The 17,508-nt window shown below is 51.9% G+C and overlaps 1 protein-coding gene across 6 annotated transcripts in view; it reads left to right on the forward strand.

The window, feature by feature from the left end:
- PTPRS (protein tyrosine phosphatase receptor type S) overlaps positions 1-17,032 on the forward strand; it is a 129,126-nt gene extending 112,094 nt beyond the window's left edge. For all 6 annotated transcript variants that reach the window (XM_053965639.1, XM_053965641.1, XM_053965640.1 and 3 more), the window contains 12 exons: positions 1,789-1,886; positions 3,958-4,081; positions 6,709-6,884; positions 7,438-7,557; positions 8,087-8,241; positions 10,185-10,470; positions 10,859-11,037; positions 11,714-11,840; positions 11,923-12,048; positions 13,246-13,400; positions 14,099-14,234; positions 14,760-17,032. In XM_053965639.1, the coding sequence (XP_053821614.1) occupies positions 1,789-1,886; positions 3,958-4,081; positions 6,709-6,884; positions 7,438-7,557; positions 8,087-8,241; positions 10,185-10,470; positions 10,859-11,037; positions 11,714-11,840; positions 11,923-12,048; positions 13,246-13,400; positions 14,099-14,234; positions 14,760-14,828 (1,751 nt within the window). In that variant the 3' untranslated portion in view covers positions 14,829-17,032. The remainder of the gene's footprint in view (positions 1-1,788; positions 1,887-3,957; positions 4,082-6,708; positions 6,885-7,437; positions 7,558-8,086; positions 8,242-10,184; positions 10,471-10,858; positions 11,038-11,713; positions 11,841-11,922; positions 12,049-13,245; positions 13,401-14,098; positions 14,235-14,759) is intronic.
- The last annotated feature ends 476 nt before the right edge of the window (positions 17,033-17,508 follow it).

A 17,508-nucleotide genomic window follows, 5' to 3' on the forward strand; every position in this document is an offset into this window, starting at 1 on the left:
GAGAGAGGACCAGCTCCTCCCAACAGCCCAGTCTGCTTCTGGTGCTGGGGTGGACGGCAGCCCCCCTCCATCCAGGACGGGACCACTAGAGACTAAATGGAAGTTTTTCCTCCACAAACCAAGAGAGGTTTCCTGCCCTGATCCCAGCAGGCTGGAATGGAGCCAGCACAGCCCCCAGGATAGTTCAGGGTTATTTTTGTGAGCTTTTTTTGCTATATTTCCCCTCTCCATCTATTTTCAGCCATATTTCCTTGTGCTGAAAATAGATGTGTGGTGAGCTAGGAGAAATCTGTCCAGGTATGGCAGACTCATCCATGCCCAGGCCTGGGGGAAGCAGCACCTCTCCCAAATCACTGTAAAACTGAGGATGTCATGCTTGCTTTGCCATCTCTGTGCTGAGTTTTCAGAGTATCTGACCATGCTGCTGCCACGCCGCTGCTTTGTCACCCACCAAACACCCACGGGGCTCGAAATTCTCCCTGGCTTCCATCTCTTCTCCACTCCTGTCCTTCTCATCGGGGGCACTGCCCAGGGCTTCTCAGAATGCTGCTCTCCAAGCCTCTGGAGAGGCTGGCAGACAGCATGGGAAGCCTTTGGAAAAACATAATCCGATGCAGATGAGCAAAGCACGGAGCGCTTTTCCTCCCGGGTTTGCAGCGTAGCCTTTGAGGGACTGTGGCCAGGGAAGGGCCCCTGCTCTTCCCAGAGCTCCAGCTGCCCCTTTCAGAGCAGGATGTGCAAATCCCAGGCTGAGAACCGAGTCAGCCATGGCTGCTCACCCCAGTGGTGGCTGCAATGTGCCCCAGTTGGACCAGTCCCACCCCGGGGGTCGTCCCAGTATGGCTCCAGTGAGTTCCCCAGCAGCTCTGGCTGCCTCAACACCAGCACACCAAAGTGCTGGGAGGGGATTGCAGGGGCAGCAGCTGAACCAGCTCAGGGGCATCAGCCACAATCCCCCTGCCTGAGGAGGATCTCCTGCCCGTCCATCCCAAAAGGTGACAACGTTCCCAGCAGAGCCTGGACGGGGCCGGTACAGCCCGGCCCACGAGGTGGGAGGGAGGGCTGTGCTGCAGAAGGAGCATCACCCACCAGCCAGGAGTGGGAAGAGGAGCCTGTTGGGTGCTTCCAGGCCTGCCTGCACTCTGGGAATGGTGGAGGTCAGAGCTCAGTGTCCATGAGCAGACCGAGAACTTCCAGAGGCAACGCTGTGCCAAAAAACACCCCAGAGAATCCCTGAGGTCGGAAAAGACCTTTAAGATCATCAAGTCCAGTTCCTGAAAAGCCTCCCCTGCTTCCCCCCATCTGCATAGTCCCATCTCCTGCCCACATCTCCATGGTTGGCTGGATCCTGCCCTTGCCTCCCTTTCTGTTGGAGCTGGTTCCTGATCCTGGCGGGTGCTGTGCCATTTGCTGCGTGGGTTCCTCTGGCAGCGTTTGCTCATTCCAAGTCCACTTTGGAATCGCTAACACGCATCTGCTCTTTGGATTTTCCTTTTTGTTTTGCTCTGATCTCCACATTGAAAATGGGGCCATCACGGGAACACTCTCATTTTACTGGCTTTTTTTTTTTTTTTTTTTTTTTTCTTATTTCCTTGATTTTTATTTTTTACTTCCAAGGACACAATTTCGAGCCCTGAATTCTTCTCTTCTAACCTCCCTACTTTCATTGCAGATCTTACATTGTAAATTATTTTCTTTTCTTGTTCCTTCTTTCTTATAAAATGCGCAACGGTTGTGAATTTTAGGTATTATTAAATGCAATCCTTTTCCTGCTGTCTTGTCTTTTAGGTATGCTCAGCCACCCACCCATCCCCGTTTCCGAGCTGGCTGAACACACAGAGCATCTCAAAGCTAATGATAACCTGAAATTATCCCAAGAGTATGAGGTATGAGCAAGAGTGAGTGCTGTGCATGGGTTTGCAGAGCCAGGAATTAGGGAATTCAGACAGGACTTCATCCAAATGAACAGCTTCATTTTAAAGACCTGGTTAGCTAAAATTTAAAAGCTATTTATGTATTAGAAATTAAGTACTTGCTGAGAGCTCTGCTGGGTTCAGTTCTAGTTCATAAAAAGAAAGAGGTTGGTCCATGAGCTGCTCCTGTTGGGTCAGCAGAGGCTGAGCTCCCTCAGAGAAGGGAAGCAGTCCTGGAAGGTGACTGCTGGATGGGATGGGACCTGTCCTTGGGGTCCCCATGACTTGCTGCTGGACACAGAGGAGACCAAGACTGTGACACCCCGTTTTTACAGCTGAGCTTGGGTGAGATGAGCAGGGAGTGCTCCACAGCAGATGCCATCAGCAGCCACGGAGCTGAAGATGGGAAAACAGGATGATTTGTGCTTCCTTGTCATGTCTGAGGCGTTTGTGCACATTTTCCCTATCCTGGTAGAGTTTGGTTACCCAGTCCCAGACTGGATTAAAGCCCAGACTGGATTAAAGCACCTTAAAGCCCATCCAGTGCCACCCCTGCCATCAGCAGAGACCTTCCACAGGCCCAGGGTGCCCCAAGCCCCATCCAGCCTGGCCTTGGGCACTGTCAGGGATCCAGGGGCAGCCACAGCTGCTCTGGGCACCCTGTGCCAGGGCCTGCCCACCCTCACAGGCAGGAATTTCTTCCTTATATCCAACCTAAAACCTCTGTCAGTTTAAAGCCCCATGTCCTGTCATGCTGTAAAAAGCCTCTCTCCACTCTTGGTTTTGTTGTTGAAAGGCATCAAATGCATGCCCTGGTGTTTTTAGCCTAATAGAGAGTCTAGACTGCCTGTGTCTGTTTGCAGGCAGGGAGTGAGGGGATGTTTTCCAAACAAAGGGATGCTTTCTCCCTGCCCTGACTCCTGGATATCACCAGGCACCCTGAGCAGGGGTCACACCTTGGAAAAGGCACATTTTGCTCTGCTTGGGTCTCTCCTCCCACGCTGGGTCGAGAGAGCAGCAGCAGCTCGTTCTGTGCTCCATCCAGATTCCAGAGGCTGATCTGCATAATGCCACATCCCGAGTGCCCTGGCTCTGAGCCAGCCCAGCCTCCTCCAGAGGGAGAGCCAGAGCTGAACAAACATCGCTAATGAAGTGAAGGCGAGGCATGATTAGAGGGATGGAGAGCAAACAGACACATTACAATAGTATAAATACCCATTAGTTAGGAATTCTCCACAGCCAGAGTGCTGGAGCTCGGAGCTGTTCTGTGGATGGTTTTGTAGCAGCTGTGCCCCGGGAGCTCCGGGGTGGGCACAGGCAGGGAGGGCAGCAGGGCTGGGCAAGGGCTGGCTCAGAGCTCAGAGGGGTGGATCTGGGATCTGGGACCCTGTCCCTAAAGGGTGGCAGTCAGAGGCAGAGCAAGCAGCAGCAAACACAGCTCAGCACGTTCCTGCCAAGCCTCCAATTGAGGCAAACCCCAAGGGCTCTGCAAAATGATGAAGGAATTAAGCCCTTGTTTTATTTAATTCTCTGGCTGAGGATTTAGAGGTAAACGTAATTAACCTAATTTCCATATCTGGGACAGCTGGACTTTAGAGAGGAAAAAAAACCTGACCACCAAACCTGGCATAAATCACTAGGATGGGCAGAGGGGATTTTTCTCTCCAGTGCATTTCATTTTTATTCCTTCATCCCTTCTAGGAAAAATCCATGTTGATTGAGTGTCCTAGGGCCAGGGTCCTTACCCCTGTTTTGTCCTGGGGGATGCATTCTTGTCCCTGCCAGGCTCCTGTGGGGCTTCCTCCCCATTGAACTGGGAAACCTTTGGTGCTGAGTCCAGAAGGGGAATGACCTCAGATATTCCACTTGGGGCCAGGGGAGATGGGACATCAGCTGTTCCATGGGGCTGGGGCTTTCCCACAGCAAAGCTGCGTTCTTGCAAACAGTGAGCTCAGCGAGACCTGCTCGTGGAACAAGTGCTCAGAACTGCATTTGCTGCTTTTCTCCTCACTGACTCTCCCGTTTCCTTTCCCAATCCCTCCAGTCCATCGACCCCGGCCAGCAGTTCACCTGGGAGCACTCCAACCTGGAAGTGAACAAGCCCAAGAACCGCTACGCGAACGTGATCGCCTACGACCACTCCCGGGTCATCCTGCTGCCCATCGAAGGTATGGAGCACCCCCACTCCTCCAGGCAGTGCTGGGATGGAGTTCCTGCAGGGAACACACTGCACACACTCTTCTCTCATCTCTATTTATATCCTTCTCTTAACGTCTCCCTGGGAGTTCGGCAAGCAGGAGACACCTCTGTAAACCAGGCATTTGTTAAATTCTGGTGACTGACATATTCCTCTGGAGGTGCAATTCCTCATATCAAGGGCTGGTTTATCAAGAAACTGCCTTCCCTTTGCTTGGAGATGCCTGTTTGATACATCTCTGACTAACAGGAAGAATTCAGACCACATAGTGCTTTAGAGGGAGCAGAACAGGGCGGCCGGGAACGCAGAGCGGGGCTGCTCAGGGAGGAGTGGGAAGCAAGCCCAGGGCTGATTGTGCAAATGTGAGAGGCAGCAGCAGAGATGTGGCTGCTGAGTTGTGCAGGCACAAAGATCACTTGATATGCAGCCCCTGCTGCAGCCCTGGCCCCTAAAAGGCTCGGGATAAGAAGGGGTTAGTGCGAGCCTGGCAGGTCATAAATTGTTTCCTGAGCTGCTTATGTGAGTGATGGTGCAGTCAGAAAATTTACATTAAATTTCACAACTCGTGGCTCTTGACAGAGCTGCTCCAGTGCACGCCAGGATAAGAGGGGCTTGAGATGGAGTTGAACAGGGCACCTGCTCGGGTTGCTGCTGCCGAGATAATGTTGGAGTTTCATGGGCTCAGGATGTGGCTGTGCCGGGTGGATAAAGCGTTCAAGGCCAGCCTTGCGTTGCCAAGAGCTGATCATCAGAGCAGAGAGGATGTGGGATGTCCTGGTAACTGCCTGGTGAATGGAGAGGTTAATTCCAAAGCTTTTGAGACCAGGGAATTGCTAAAATAATCTCCCTGTGCCATGGTAGCTCCGAGGGGCACAGGGAAGGGGGAGAGCTGAGGCAGCAGCAGAGCACGGTGATTTGCCAAAAAGCTGCACAAATCTGGATTGCTCTGGTCTGCTATTAGAGGGCTTTAAATGTTTCTCCTTGTGAAGCTGACTGTGTTCTGCCTTGGTTTAATTCCGAGATTAATATTGTATGAGCCAAGGAAAGCAGAGGCTTTAAAAAGTTGCTTTGTCATTCAAGGGAGGGGAGAAGAGCACAAGTGTGGGAGTGAAGGACACTTGGGCTGGTCTTGGATCTAGGGCTGGATGCAGGCAGCAGTTCCAGCTCTGCCCAGGGCTCTGTGAGGGACCAACAGTGCAAGGATGATGGGCCAAGGTTGAATTTTCAAGCATCTGAGAGGTTCTGACATGTCTTGGCTGGTGTGCTCCTTCCCACCGGGCTCTATTTTATGCTCAAGGCTAAAAGATGAAAGGAGCTGGAGGAATTAGTTTTGTTGCATTCTCTTTGTTTTAAATCTGGATTTGTCAAGGATGCAGACTGTCACTGCCTGCTTGAGCAGGAAGAAGCAGTGGCTTTAATTCTGTGACTTCTCTGAAGCTGGGCCTGCCACACAGTGAAACCTTGCAGGAGCTCATGGCCACCATTTCAAAAGACAGAGTGGACCCCAGGGCCTGAAGAGGAGATTAATTCTGGAAGCTCCTTGAGCTTCTGCCATGACAACTACCTTCTCTCCCTCCTGAAATTTCAGACTGGGAGGGAGCAAGGGTAGGGAACCCTCCAGAAATTTAATCAAAAGCCATTTCCCAGCTGAGGTTGCTGAGGGCCCTTGAGGACAGACAGGCTGCTCTGGGCTCGCCCCTCGCCAGCAGCATCAGCCCCGATTGATCCCAACTGCTCACTGGTGCTGCTCCCCAGCCTTGGCTCCCCTGGAGACAGGAGTGAAGGGCTCTGCACCGAGTTAATCATGGGTTTGCAGATCCTGCCAGCCTTACCAGGTGTTTGTGCTCAGGAGCAGCCAAACCAGCCCGGAGTGTGGCTGCTCCGTGCCAGGCGCCGGCTCTGGAGCTGAACCTGGGCAGTGCCGCCTGCCAGGGGCATTTTAACTTCAGAGCAGCTTTCTCCTGCCATGTCCCAATCAACCTCTTCACTCTGGCAGTGCGTCCTGCTCATCCCAAACCCTCAAGCAGGGACCCAGGCGAGCAGCTGGAACTCAATAGCCTGTAACTCATGCGAGTAGGAAAAAAACCCACTCTTAAAAATGACAGCGGGCAATTTACAGCGAGTCAAAGCCTGTAATTTCCAAGCCTTCATTGGCTAAATCAAGCCTGGCTTTATTCTTTACTCTGTCCAGCTGTAGCTTAATGCCTGGGATTAGACTGGACACAGTCATTGACCAGGTGCATTTGCTGCCTGGGCTTGAGGCAGGCTGGGAAAAGGACTCGGGTTTGTCCTATGGACACTGATGCAGCAGGAGCCCTGTGCCAGGATTTTGCACATGAGTAAAAATACCACAGTTTCAAGGCCTGATATTTGGTCTCTTTAATACTTTTTGCAAGGAGTTACTGTCTCTCTGCAGTGCAGGAGCTTGTGCTGGGAAAACCTTGCCAAGAGCCTGGGTCATCCTGACCCACCAAGCCACGAAGGCTCTGCTGTTTCTGCAGGGGGCTTCTCTCTAACAGCATCCCTGCAAAAATCTCCTCGTGCTTCCAGCTGTGTGAAGTCCCGTGCAGTTCCCTGATTCTTGCTGATTTGACACAGGAATTGTGGGCAGTGATTACATCAATGCCAACTACATCGACGGGTACCGGAAGCAGAACGCCTACATTGCCACACAGGGGCCCCTGCCAGAGACCTTTGGGGACTTCTGGAGGATGGTGTGGGAGCAGCGCTCAGCCACCATTGTCATGATGACTAAGCTGGAGGAGAAATCACGGGTAAGATGCATGAGAGGGATGACTGGTTAGTCATAATCCAGGGGGATTGGAGGGGAGAGTTGGGGGAGCAGCAAATCCCTTTGATGTGCAGCCAGGGGGGGATTTCTGCCTGCTCTGCCAGCACCCTGAAAGTTCAGTGATTCATTGCTTTTAAAAAAAACAAACCATTCACCCTGGAAAGCTGCAGCCTCCTTGGCAACTCCGGGAGAAGAGGCTGCTGGATCCTACTGCATGTCTGTCTTGGAGTTAATCATGTGGCAAGTTTCACATTCAGTTCTCTTGTTTAACAAGCCCCAGTACATTCCCTCTAATCTTCAGGATCATTCCAGTCTGTTGTCTGTGAGATTGATGTAGCATCAAAGTCTGTGCTTAGTCAGTAGGAGCTTTTTCTGATGGGTTTGTCCCTGTCCTGGTGCTCTGCAAAGACACTTCTTGCAGCTCCCCTTGCCTTTGCCACTGGCCCAGCTTCCCCTGTAACAGGGCAGTTTGGGAAGGAGCATCCCCACCAGTGAAGGGTTTGTCCCAGCACTGAGCCATCCCTGCTGTCTTGCAGATAAAGTGTGACCAGTACTGGCCAGGCCGAGGCACAGACACCTACGGAATGATCCAAGTGACCTTGCTGGACACCATTGAACTGGCCACGTTCTGCGTGCGGACGTTCTCCCTTCACAAGGTGAGCTGGCTCCTGCTCCTGATTTCCCTGGAGATGGGCTGGAACATTCCTGGTGAAATGCATGAATACTCAAGGATTTCTCTTAAGAGAAAAACTCAGAACAGTGGATGGGAAGAGTCACATGACCTGAACTATTTTCACCTGCAGGCTCCAGTTACAAAGGGGTCTCAGGCTGCAACATTCCAAAAGATCAATAAATCTTTGATGTGACCACTTTGGCTCATGGCACTTCCAAACCTTCATTCCCACCCCCAAGAGCCCTGGATTTCCCTCCTAACATTCTCTCTGCATGGCAGGGGTGGCACCGGATGAGCTTTAATGTCCCCTCCAACACAAACCACCCTGCGACTCGACTTTAATGCAATTAAAATAACAATAAGCATTACGGACATTATTAACAAGCAGGATCCTTCTGAAGCACCTCCTGCCCTTCCCTGTATACATGGGGCAATAAATGCAGGGCTGCACACGTAGCACAGGCAGGTTTGGGGTGCTGCTGTCCCCTGACCCCCGTGCTCCTGTGCTGCAGAACGGCTCCAGCGAGAAGCGCGAGGTGCGGCAGTTCCAGTTCACGGCGTGGCCAGACCACGGCGTGCCCGAGTACCCCACCCCCTTCCTGGCCTTCCTGAGACGGGTCAAAACCTGCAACCCCCCGGACGCTGGGCCCATCGTGGTGCACTGCAGGTACAGCTTCCCTTCCCCTGGCACGGGGCCACCCGTGAGGGAGGAAATTCAGGAGGGTGTGGATTTACCTGGGGGACAGGGACAGCTCTTAGCCAGAGGTGGATTCCCAGGCAGCTTCTGAGAAGGAAACCTGGGGATTCCATTGACCACAGCGTTTCCTGAGATGATGGGGGATGGAATTTGTGCCAAATCACTTGGATTGAGTGCTCCAGGCCAGGCTGGACAGGGCTTGGAGCAACCTGCTCTAGTGGAAGGTGTCCCTGCCCATGGGACAGGAAGAGCTTTAGGGTCCCTTTGAAACCAAACCATTCTGGGATTTGGTGATCTTGTTAAGCAGTGGGAAGTGTCTGGTTCTGTGTGGTGGGGTTGTCTCTGGTCATAGTGGGAAAGGAGGAGGATCAGGTGTGACCTCAGAGGGTGTTGGAGGTGTTTGGGAGGCAGAGCTGCCTCAGCTGCCCAAGGCAGAGCTGACAGTGATTGACAGAGGGTTTCTGAGTGCTGCAGCCTTCCTGATAATGCCAGGCTGAAGGCAGGTAACATTCCCTAATTCAATTTACAACCCAGTGAGGAATCCTTGAAGCCTCATTGCAGATAAATCCCTGTGTTCCTCAGGAGGGTGTGGAGGAGCCTGCGGGTTCCTGGGCACTGGGGGAAGATCTGAATTGTACAAGCTGCTGGGGAAGCTAATCCTGCCTCTGCTGGAGGATGCCATTTAAACAGTCTTTGTGAGTGGGCAACTTATCACTACCCTTGCAGATGGCAATTATTGTGCACCTCAGAAAATGAATAAAGAGCTGTCAGCTCACAACCAGCTCCCAGATCAGCTGCTAAATTCTTGCCAAAGCTCCAGTCACCTGCTTGGTTCAGGTGTTAGGCAGTCTAATTAACAGAGATCAAGAGGGCTCAAGGAAAAAAGGGACAGCACTGGAATGGTAAAGAAAACCCTTTATTAGCAGTGGCACAAGAGAGCACAGAGCCCTGCTGAGGCACAAATGCCATTACACACAGGTCTGATGTTACCTGATGCACAAAAACATTGAGGGAGAGAGGTGACGCATGTTACTCATTACAACATCAGCGGTTTTGCAGCTGCTGAGATATGAGAGATTAAAGAGGCTTTTTCAGCCTTCAGATCCTACCAGCCCCTTGCTGGAGCCTCGGGCTGCTACAGCTGTGCCTGGCCCAGGGTGTCACAGTGGAGGGGACACAGGACAGAGTGGTGTGGAGAGGGGACAGTTCTAGTTCATAAAAAGAAAGAGGTTGGTCCATGAGCTGCTCCTGTTGGGTCAGCAGAGGCTGAGCTCCCTCAGGGAAGGGATGCAGTCCTGGAAGGTGACTGCTGGATGGGATGGGACCTGTCCTTGGGGTCCCCATGACTTGCTGCTGGACACAGAGGAGACCAAGACTGTGACACCCCGTTTTTACAGCTGAGCTTGGGTGAGATGAGCAGGGAGTGCTCCACAGCAGATGCCATCAGCAGCCACGGAGCTAAAGATGGGAAAACAGGATGATTTGTGCTTCCTTGTCATGTCTGAGGCATTTGTGCACATTTTCCCTATCCTGGTAGCGTTTGGTTACCCAATCCCAGACTGGTCTGGGTTGGAAGCACCTTAAAGCAGTGTGGAGAGGGGACAGAGCAGTGTGGACAGGGGACAGCACAGTGTGGAGCGGGACAGAGCGGTGTGGAGAGGGGACAGAGCAGTGTGGAGAGGGGACAGAGCAGTCTGGAGGGGGACAGAGCAGTGTGGAGGGGACACAGGACAGAGCAGTGCGGAGGGGACACAGGACAGAGCAGTGCAGAGGGGACACAGGACAGAGCAGTGCAGAGGGGACACAGGACAGAGCAGTCTGGAGGGGGACACAGCACAGAGTGGTGTGGAGGGGCAGTAGACACCTGCCCAGTGGAAGGACAGTCCATCACCTCCCTGTCCCCTCGTCCCCAGCGCGGGCGTGGGACGCACCGGCTGCTTCATCGTGATCGACGCCATGCTGGAGAGAATCAAGCACGAGAAGACCGTGGACATTTACGGGCACGTCACCCTCATGAGGTCCCAGCGCAATTACATGGTGCAGACAGAGGACCAGTACAGCTTCATCCACGATGCCTTGCTCGAGGCCGTGGCCTGCGGCAACACCGAGGTCCCGGCTCGGAACCTCTACAGCTACATCCAGAAACTGGCCCAGATCGAGGCCAGGGAGCACGTCACGGGCATGGAGCTGGAGTTCAAGGTAAGGCTGGGCGCTGGGGTGGGATGGCAGGGCCTGCCCGGGGTTTGGTGGTCACACAGAGCCTTCATCAGGCTGGTGGGACCTTGCTGCTTCTGTGCGGGAGGTACTTGCATTGCTGAGTTATGCAGTTCCCAGGGGAGACCTGCCTGGCACCACAGGCTGCTTGCCTGGTCATTCCAGATCCAGACTGAATTTGCTCCCTCTTTAAATTTTTAGCTTTTTTAGTAGTAGTACTATTTTCTGAAAGTTTTGCTGAGGGAAAGGCCTCCGCCTCTGTACCCCACCCCCCAAAAACAAACCCCAGGAGGGCACCCAGAGGGGCAGAACAGGTTGAGGGGCTGGCACAGGGTCAGGAGAAGCGTCCAGCTGAGGTGTCCCCTGCCCGCAGCGCCTCGCCAACTCCAAGGCCCACACCTCGCGCTTCATCAGCGCCAACCTGCCCTGCAACAAGTTCAAGAACCGCCTGGTGAACATCATGCCCTACGAGACCACCCGGGTGTGCCTGCAGCCCATCCGCGGCGTCGAGGGCTCCGACTACATCAACGCCAGCTTCATCGACGGCTACAGGTACGGCCCTGCACGGGGAGCCTGTGCTGGCCCATCACCTCCCAGATCCCACCCCACAGCCACCTCCAGCCTGCTGAGAAGATTTTTTCCCCTCTGGTGGTCTTTAATTACCTCTATGAATATTAAATTATTAAATTATTATTAAATGATCCTCTAAAGCAGTGCAGCCCTTCCTCAGCGGCGGGTCCTGAACACAGAGGGTCAGCCAGGGGTGGATTTTGCTGTTGGAACATTTCTAAATATGGATTGGCCTTTTTACTACCTTTGTGATTTGGGGGGATTGCAATCCCCAAAGCTTCCCCCAGGAAACTCCAGCCCTGGGAGCTGCAGCCCTCCATGGGCGGGTTTGGAGGGAACAAAGCAACTCCATGTGCAGGTTTTCCTCCTGTCCAGGACCAGCAGTGCTGGCCACAGCTGTGGCACTGGGATTAGGGCAGCTCCATGCCTGGAGGTTGGATTTACCCCTTGGAAGTGATATTTAAGGAGAGTTTCACTGTTGGCTCTTTTTTTTTTTGACCACTGGTACCAAAGACATCCCTTTAGACCCTGTGCAGTTCTAGTCCTTCCCCAGCATTTCCATTTGCTCTCCCACTCTCCAGCCTTTCCATGCCTTTCCCAAAGCTGCTGCCCATGCAGTTCTTCCCTCCCTGACCCCTCCTTGCTTTGGGCTCCCCAGGCAGCAGAGAGCCTACATAGCCACGCAGGGGCCTCTGGCAGAGACCACCGAGGATTTCTGGAGGATGCTCTGGGAAAACAACTCCACCATCGTCGTGATGCTGACGAAGCTTCGCGAGATGGGGCGGGTGAGTGGGGCTGAGGAGGGGCTGGGAGGGGAATCCTGCAGGATGGGGACAGGGACTAACGGGACCTGTTTGCCCTGGGCAGGAAAAGTGCCATCAGTACTGGCCCGCGGAGCGCTCGGCACGGTACCAGTACTTCGTCGTGGACCCCATGGCTGAGTACAACATGCCCCAGTACATCCTGAGGGAGTTCAAGGTCACGGATGCCAGGGTAGGTGCTGGCATGGGGCAGTTCAAACCAGGAGAAAAGGGGCTGGCAGAAGACACAGGGTTTGGTGGGCTTGGCTGAGGTGTCCACACTTTCTCTGGGGTTATCAGTGGAGGAGAGCTCAGAATATCCTGCTAGGAAGGGACCCACAAGGATCATCGAGTCCAGCCCCTGCACAGAACAAGGTGGGGGTCAGGCTCTGCTCACAGGACAAGACAAAACAGCCTCAAGCTGTGCCAGGGGAGGTTCAGGTTGGACATCAGCAGGAATTTCTTCATGGAAAGTGTGGTCAGGTAGTGGAAGGGGCTGCCCAGGGATGTTTGGAGTCCATGTGTCCAAGAGCTCAGTTGTGGTGAGGAACAGAACACACACACACACACAGATTGTACTGGAATATTTATTCTTACAAATTGAAAGTAGTTTCAAACCTCTCTCACTGCCTTGAGTTGCTTTGTTAGAGATGTGCCTGGCTTTGGGGTTTAGCTGCAGCTTATTTGAGGTGAAAGCAGAAAGTATTTCCCCCTGAAAGCTGATAAAAATCTTGCAAAGGTTTCTCTGCACCCTTCAGAAAATGAGCACTTCTATGGCTGGGAGAGGAGCCACTGTCAGTCATGTTCAAAGGGACAAATTCACTCCAGTAATCTTCGATTCAATGTCAGGTTTCTCATCTGAAGGAACATTTCAATACCTTCTCAAATTTCTGTAGCAAACATAACCCTCCCTCTCGCAGCACAGCTTTTGAGGTTGCCAAAGTATTCCAGAACCTGATAATTCAATTTGCAAGGTTGAGGAGGAGGATGCCTCATCAGTCCTCGTAGAACAAGATTTATCTTCCTGTCAGCTGTAATTCTGACACTGTGGCAATTCTTTGTGAAGATTGATTAGAGGGGCCAACACCTCACCTTGAACGTTCCTTTGCTGAAGACTCCATCTGTGCTGTCTGCAGTGGTCAGAGCTTTCAGCACCTGCCAGGATATGGATCTGTGCTGACAGCCTGCCTCCAGGAATGTCAACTGCAACACAAGCAGCTTCATCATGGTGGGGCTGGATAATAAATACGTGTGCACTTCACTACAGCACTGAGCTGCCTCAACTTTTCATGCCCTTTAACGAACTAGCAGCAAAAATAGGGGAGTTTTTTGCCTTTTGTGTTTGTTGTCACAAACACAGGTGTTGAACTATTCCTGTTTTGTCCCCCAGGATGGTCAGTCACGAACTGTTCGTCAGTTCCAGTTCACTGACTGGCCAGAACAAGGTGTGCCAAAATCAGGAGAAGGTTTCATCGACTTCATTGGGCAGGTGCACAAGACCAAGGAGCAGTTTGGCCAGGATGGCCCCATCTCTGTCCACTGCAGGTAGGCACATGGACACACCTCATCCAGATGGGATGGGGGAGAGCAGAAGGAATTAAAATCCAGATATCCCCCCTTTCCACCCCATATTTTCAGGGAGATTTCTCGGGAGTGTTGGTGCCTCTGCCAGCCAAACTCACCTCCCTTCAGCCCTGGCACTGCCCACAAGGCTTTTGACCCTTTATATTTAGAGGAGAGGTTATGAAATATCTCTGAAGGGGATGGGAGCCACAGTGTAACGTACAGCATATCTATAGAATATCTATAATATTTGACCTGGAGAATTAAAAATATTTTTTACCAGTCTCAACCCAATTTACACCCCCAGCACTGCTGGGCTGTGTTTGCTGCTAGCAAGAATTGTACCTCCTTACCCACAGGCAGGACAGGATGATCCATCCTTATTAAAATCATTCATTTTCAAAAGCCCAATATTACATATTAGGAATAATTTTCCCACTGAACGCTGTTTGCCACTACCCAAAGCTTTTAACTTTTTCAATTTCCCTTTCTCAAACATTTTTTGGGTCACACTCTGGCACTTGGGTTATTTCTGGGTATCTCTCCTGGAGGACTGACCCAGGCTCTCCACTTCCAACGTGTTCATAGGGCACAGCTCAACCCCACCCCAAGCAGCATTTACAGGAGCATTTGGACACTGTAGCACACAATTCCCTGATTATTTCCTCCCCTCCCTGCAGTGCTGGCGTGGGCAGGACCGGAGTGTTCATCACCCTGAGCATCGTGCTGGAGCGGATGCGCTACGAGGGGGTTGTAGATATTTTCCAGACAGTGAAGATGCTGCGAACACAACGACCTGCAATGGTGCAAACAGAGGTGAGGGGGGTCCCCCACCTGTCCCAGGAATCATAAAACGGGTTAGGCTGGGTTGGGTTGGGTTGGGAGGGACCTCAGGCCCCTCTTCTTTCACTCCCTTCACTGGCCCAGGTTGCTTCCAGCCCTGTCCAGCCTGGCATTTCTAACCATTGACCAAACTCTCACCTGAGGTCACTCAGCAAGCCCAGGCTGCACTGCTGACTTCACCTAAGAAATACAAAATGAATTAAAAGAAAAAAATTCCTATTGTTAGGAAGTCTCTTAAAGATTCCATCCCAGTCTGGAGCCTTGATTCTTACCCAAAAACAAGAATTTGGCTGTGGGGCTGACAGGAGAGGGAGGGATGTTCAGTACCTGAGGGGCACAGGCATAAAGGGGAGAGCTGGAACTTCCCTCTCCCAGGAGTTCTCAGCTCTTTGAGAACCACAGAGGTTCCTGCTCAGCTTTGTGCTGTCTGGAAAGCAGGACAGGGATCCTGAGGAGCCCATTCCCACCTCTGAGGCTGCTTCTCTTTGCTGTTGGCAGGATGAATACCAGTTCTGTTACCAGGCAGCTCTGGAGTATCTGGGAAGTTTTGATCACTATGCAACATAAAAAGCCATCGTTGTGCAGACTCTACCAACCACTTCAGTCCTGGAAGGCCCCTTCTGACCCAGGAGGAGCGCTTGAACTTACAAAACTGACTCAGAAGAAGAACCTTTTCATCTGGACAGTGCATCGGGAGCAGGGGGGAGGATTGGAAGGAACACCCCTTGGGGATCTCCGTGTTGTGACCTGGCCCTGGCAGGGGCAGCTCGGGAGGGCTGCTCGGAACTGCTCTGGAACCTCAGGAGGTGTTCGCTGGGGAGGACGGATGGACACGGGGAAACTGATCCAAAAGCTACAACACACCTTGGGAACTGTTTCTGCTGGAGAAGGGAAGGAAAAACCGACTTTGGTTACATCATTAGAGTTCAGTTTATTTACTAATGTAGTTGGCAGTCTTTAAAGGAAGTCACTTGCAGAATTGAAGGTGTTCTGTGAAAGGAAAGGAGCTAAATCTCAACACTTAGGCAAACTTAGGGTCAGGAGTTCTTCTAGCTGGAGTCTTAATAACCTCAGTATCAGCATTGGGATGATTCTGGGCTTGCAGGCACCTTGCAAACAGCATTCACGGGATGCCCCTGCCACACCAGAGGTTTTATAGCTCACATTTTGAATACTTGGAACATTCCTCATTTCTTCTAATTCCAAAATTTATTTTTTAGGATATTTAAAAGGATAGAGAAAGAGCGAGAGTTACAACCCCCAGAGCTGGCTGTGGGGGGTAGCCCCTCCCCTTGCTTGGGCTGGGGTCTCTGACTGCTGGGTCTGGGCCCCTTCCCAGCACATCAGGCTTTCCTTGGAGCAGGGTGGGACACCCTGGGAAGAAAGGTAGCCCCTTCCCCAGGCTCTTTGCACATCCACACCCCACTGCTGCCGTGAGCAGCTGCGTCCCCCTGCTCCTGGCCAGCAGCATCTCCCTGCCAGGAGCCCCAGAAACACCTGCAGAAATTGATTTCCAAAACCCAGCTGGTTCCTGGTGCCAGCCCCTCGCCTCTGGACTCAGCAGCTCTCAGAGCTGCTCTCAGGACTGGCCCAGCACCACGGCACTCCTTGCACATCTCCCACGTCCCACTGTCCCCAACATGCCCCAGCTGTAAAAGAACTGGGAAAGATCCAGGAAGGTGCATCCAATGGCAAATACTGTGAGTGGCTTTCTTTAAAGTATCGATGTAACTGTAACAAGTGACATTACCTTTTTTTTTAAATAGTGTATTTTTTCCTTTTTTTTTTTTTAAAAAAAAGACAAAGAATATCAGTCAATGAATTTAAAAGAAAAATTTGCTTATTTGTTCATATTATGTTCAAAGACAGTCTATTTTTTCACTGTAGAAATGTTACGTGTAATGGCTGTGATATATAAAAATGCAGTGCAAATTGCTACTTCTACATATTGCTTTTCTACCATTTAAAAGGTTTAACTTGCTCATGTAAGAACAAAATGTCCTTTCTGGATTTTTTTTTTTATTATTATTATTAATTTTTTTTTTGGGTTCTCTTGTTTTAAATCACAGACATATCCCACGTCCCTGGAAGGGTGGGGGAGCAGCAGGTGGAGGGGTGGTGGCAGTGCCAATTCCCTCCCCTTCAGCTGTGGCCATCCAGGGCCAGGGCTGAACTGGGAGATTCAACACCACCAGTGGCTTTTGCTGACTGGAGACAGAGATGTGATTTTGGAGCCTTGACACCCATCAGGTGTTTTTAACATCCCAGGTGTGTTGCAGGTACCAGCCTGGCCTGTCTCTGTGCTGGTTGTGGCTCCAGTGCCCAGGAGTTTTCCTGCAGCCGTGCACAGAGCACAGGATATCTGAGAAAAGCCACCCTGCCCCAAACTCTGCTCACCTCTGCCCCTCTCCTTTTTTTTTATTTTTCTAGAAGGGGTAATCATGGCCATCAAGTGCTGCCCAGAGCCCCCCACACAACCCATTTCCTGTCTTTAACTGAAAAAAAAAAAAAAGAAAAAGAAAAAAAAAAAAGAACCGACTGAAAGGCTTCTTCGAGATTTTACTTATTTGTGTGAAAGTTGCCCAAATTTCTAAGTATGTTGCAGCAAAATCTTACTGGACAAGTTGGGGGGAGGGGGGAGGTTTTTTTCTTTGTATGAGAGCAAAGTGCTGTTGCTTTCACACTGTTATTTCAAACTGAAACAGTAAGTGGTTTTCATACCACGGTGTATGTAGATATATTGACTTTGTATTAAAGGAAGATTGTCTGAACGTGCTGCAGCCCTGTGTGTGTGGGAGGGGCAGGGCCTCCCAAATCCATCCTGCTGCTGCCCAGGGCTAGGGAAGAGTTGCTCTCCCTCTGCTCCTGCTCAAATAGGCACCTGTACCAGCCAAAGATGTGGCTGCAAAGAAGGAAAATGCTCATCTGGGGAGCTTTGGACCCAAAAGTGCAGCAGCACAGGCACGAGGTTGGTGCTGGCCCAGTGATGAGGAGTGGGGAGCTCAGGCAGTGCCAGGATCCACCAGGAAGGTTCTGCCCCCTGCCCCTGTGTCCCTGGGGTGGCACAGGGCTCAGACCCCTGTCCCTGCTCCCGTGGAGCCTGGAGGGATGAGGATGCAGAGCCACGGCCCAGGTGTCACCTGCAGAGCCACGGGGGGATGCCAAAGCTGAGCTCCAGCCCAGGCACAGCCTGGAAGGGGCTGTGGCTGCCCCTGCATCCCTGGCAGTGCCCAAGGACAAGTCAGAG

Source organism: Vidua chalybeata, chromosome 27 (assembly GCF_026979565.1).
Source record: "Vidua chalybeata isolate OUT-0048 chromosome 27, bVidCha1 merged haplotype, whole genome shotgun sequence".
In the NCBI taxonomy this organism is placed as follows: Eukaryota; Metazoa; Chordata; class Aves; order Passeriformes; family Viduidae; genus Vidua; species Vidua chalybeata.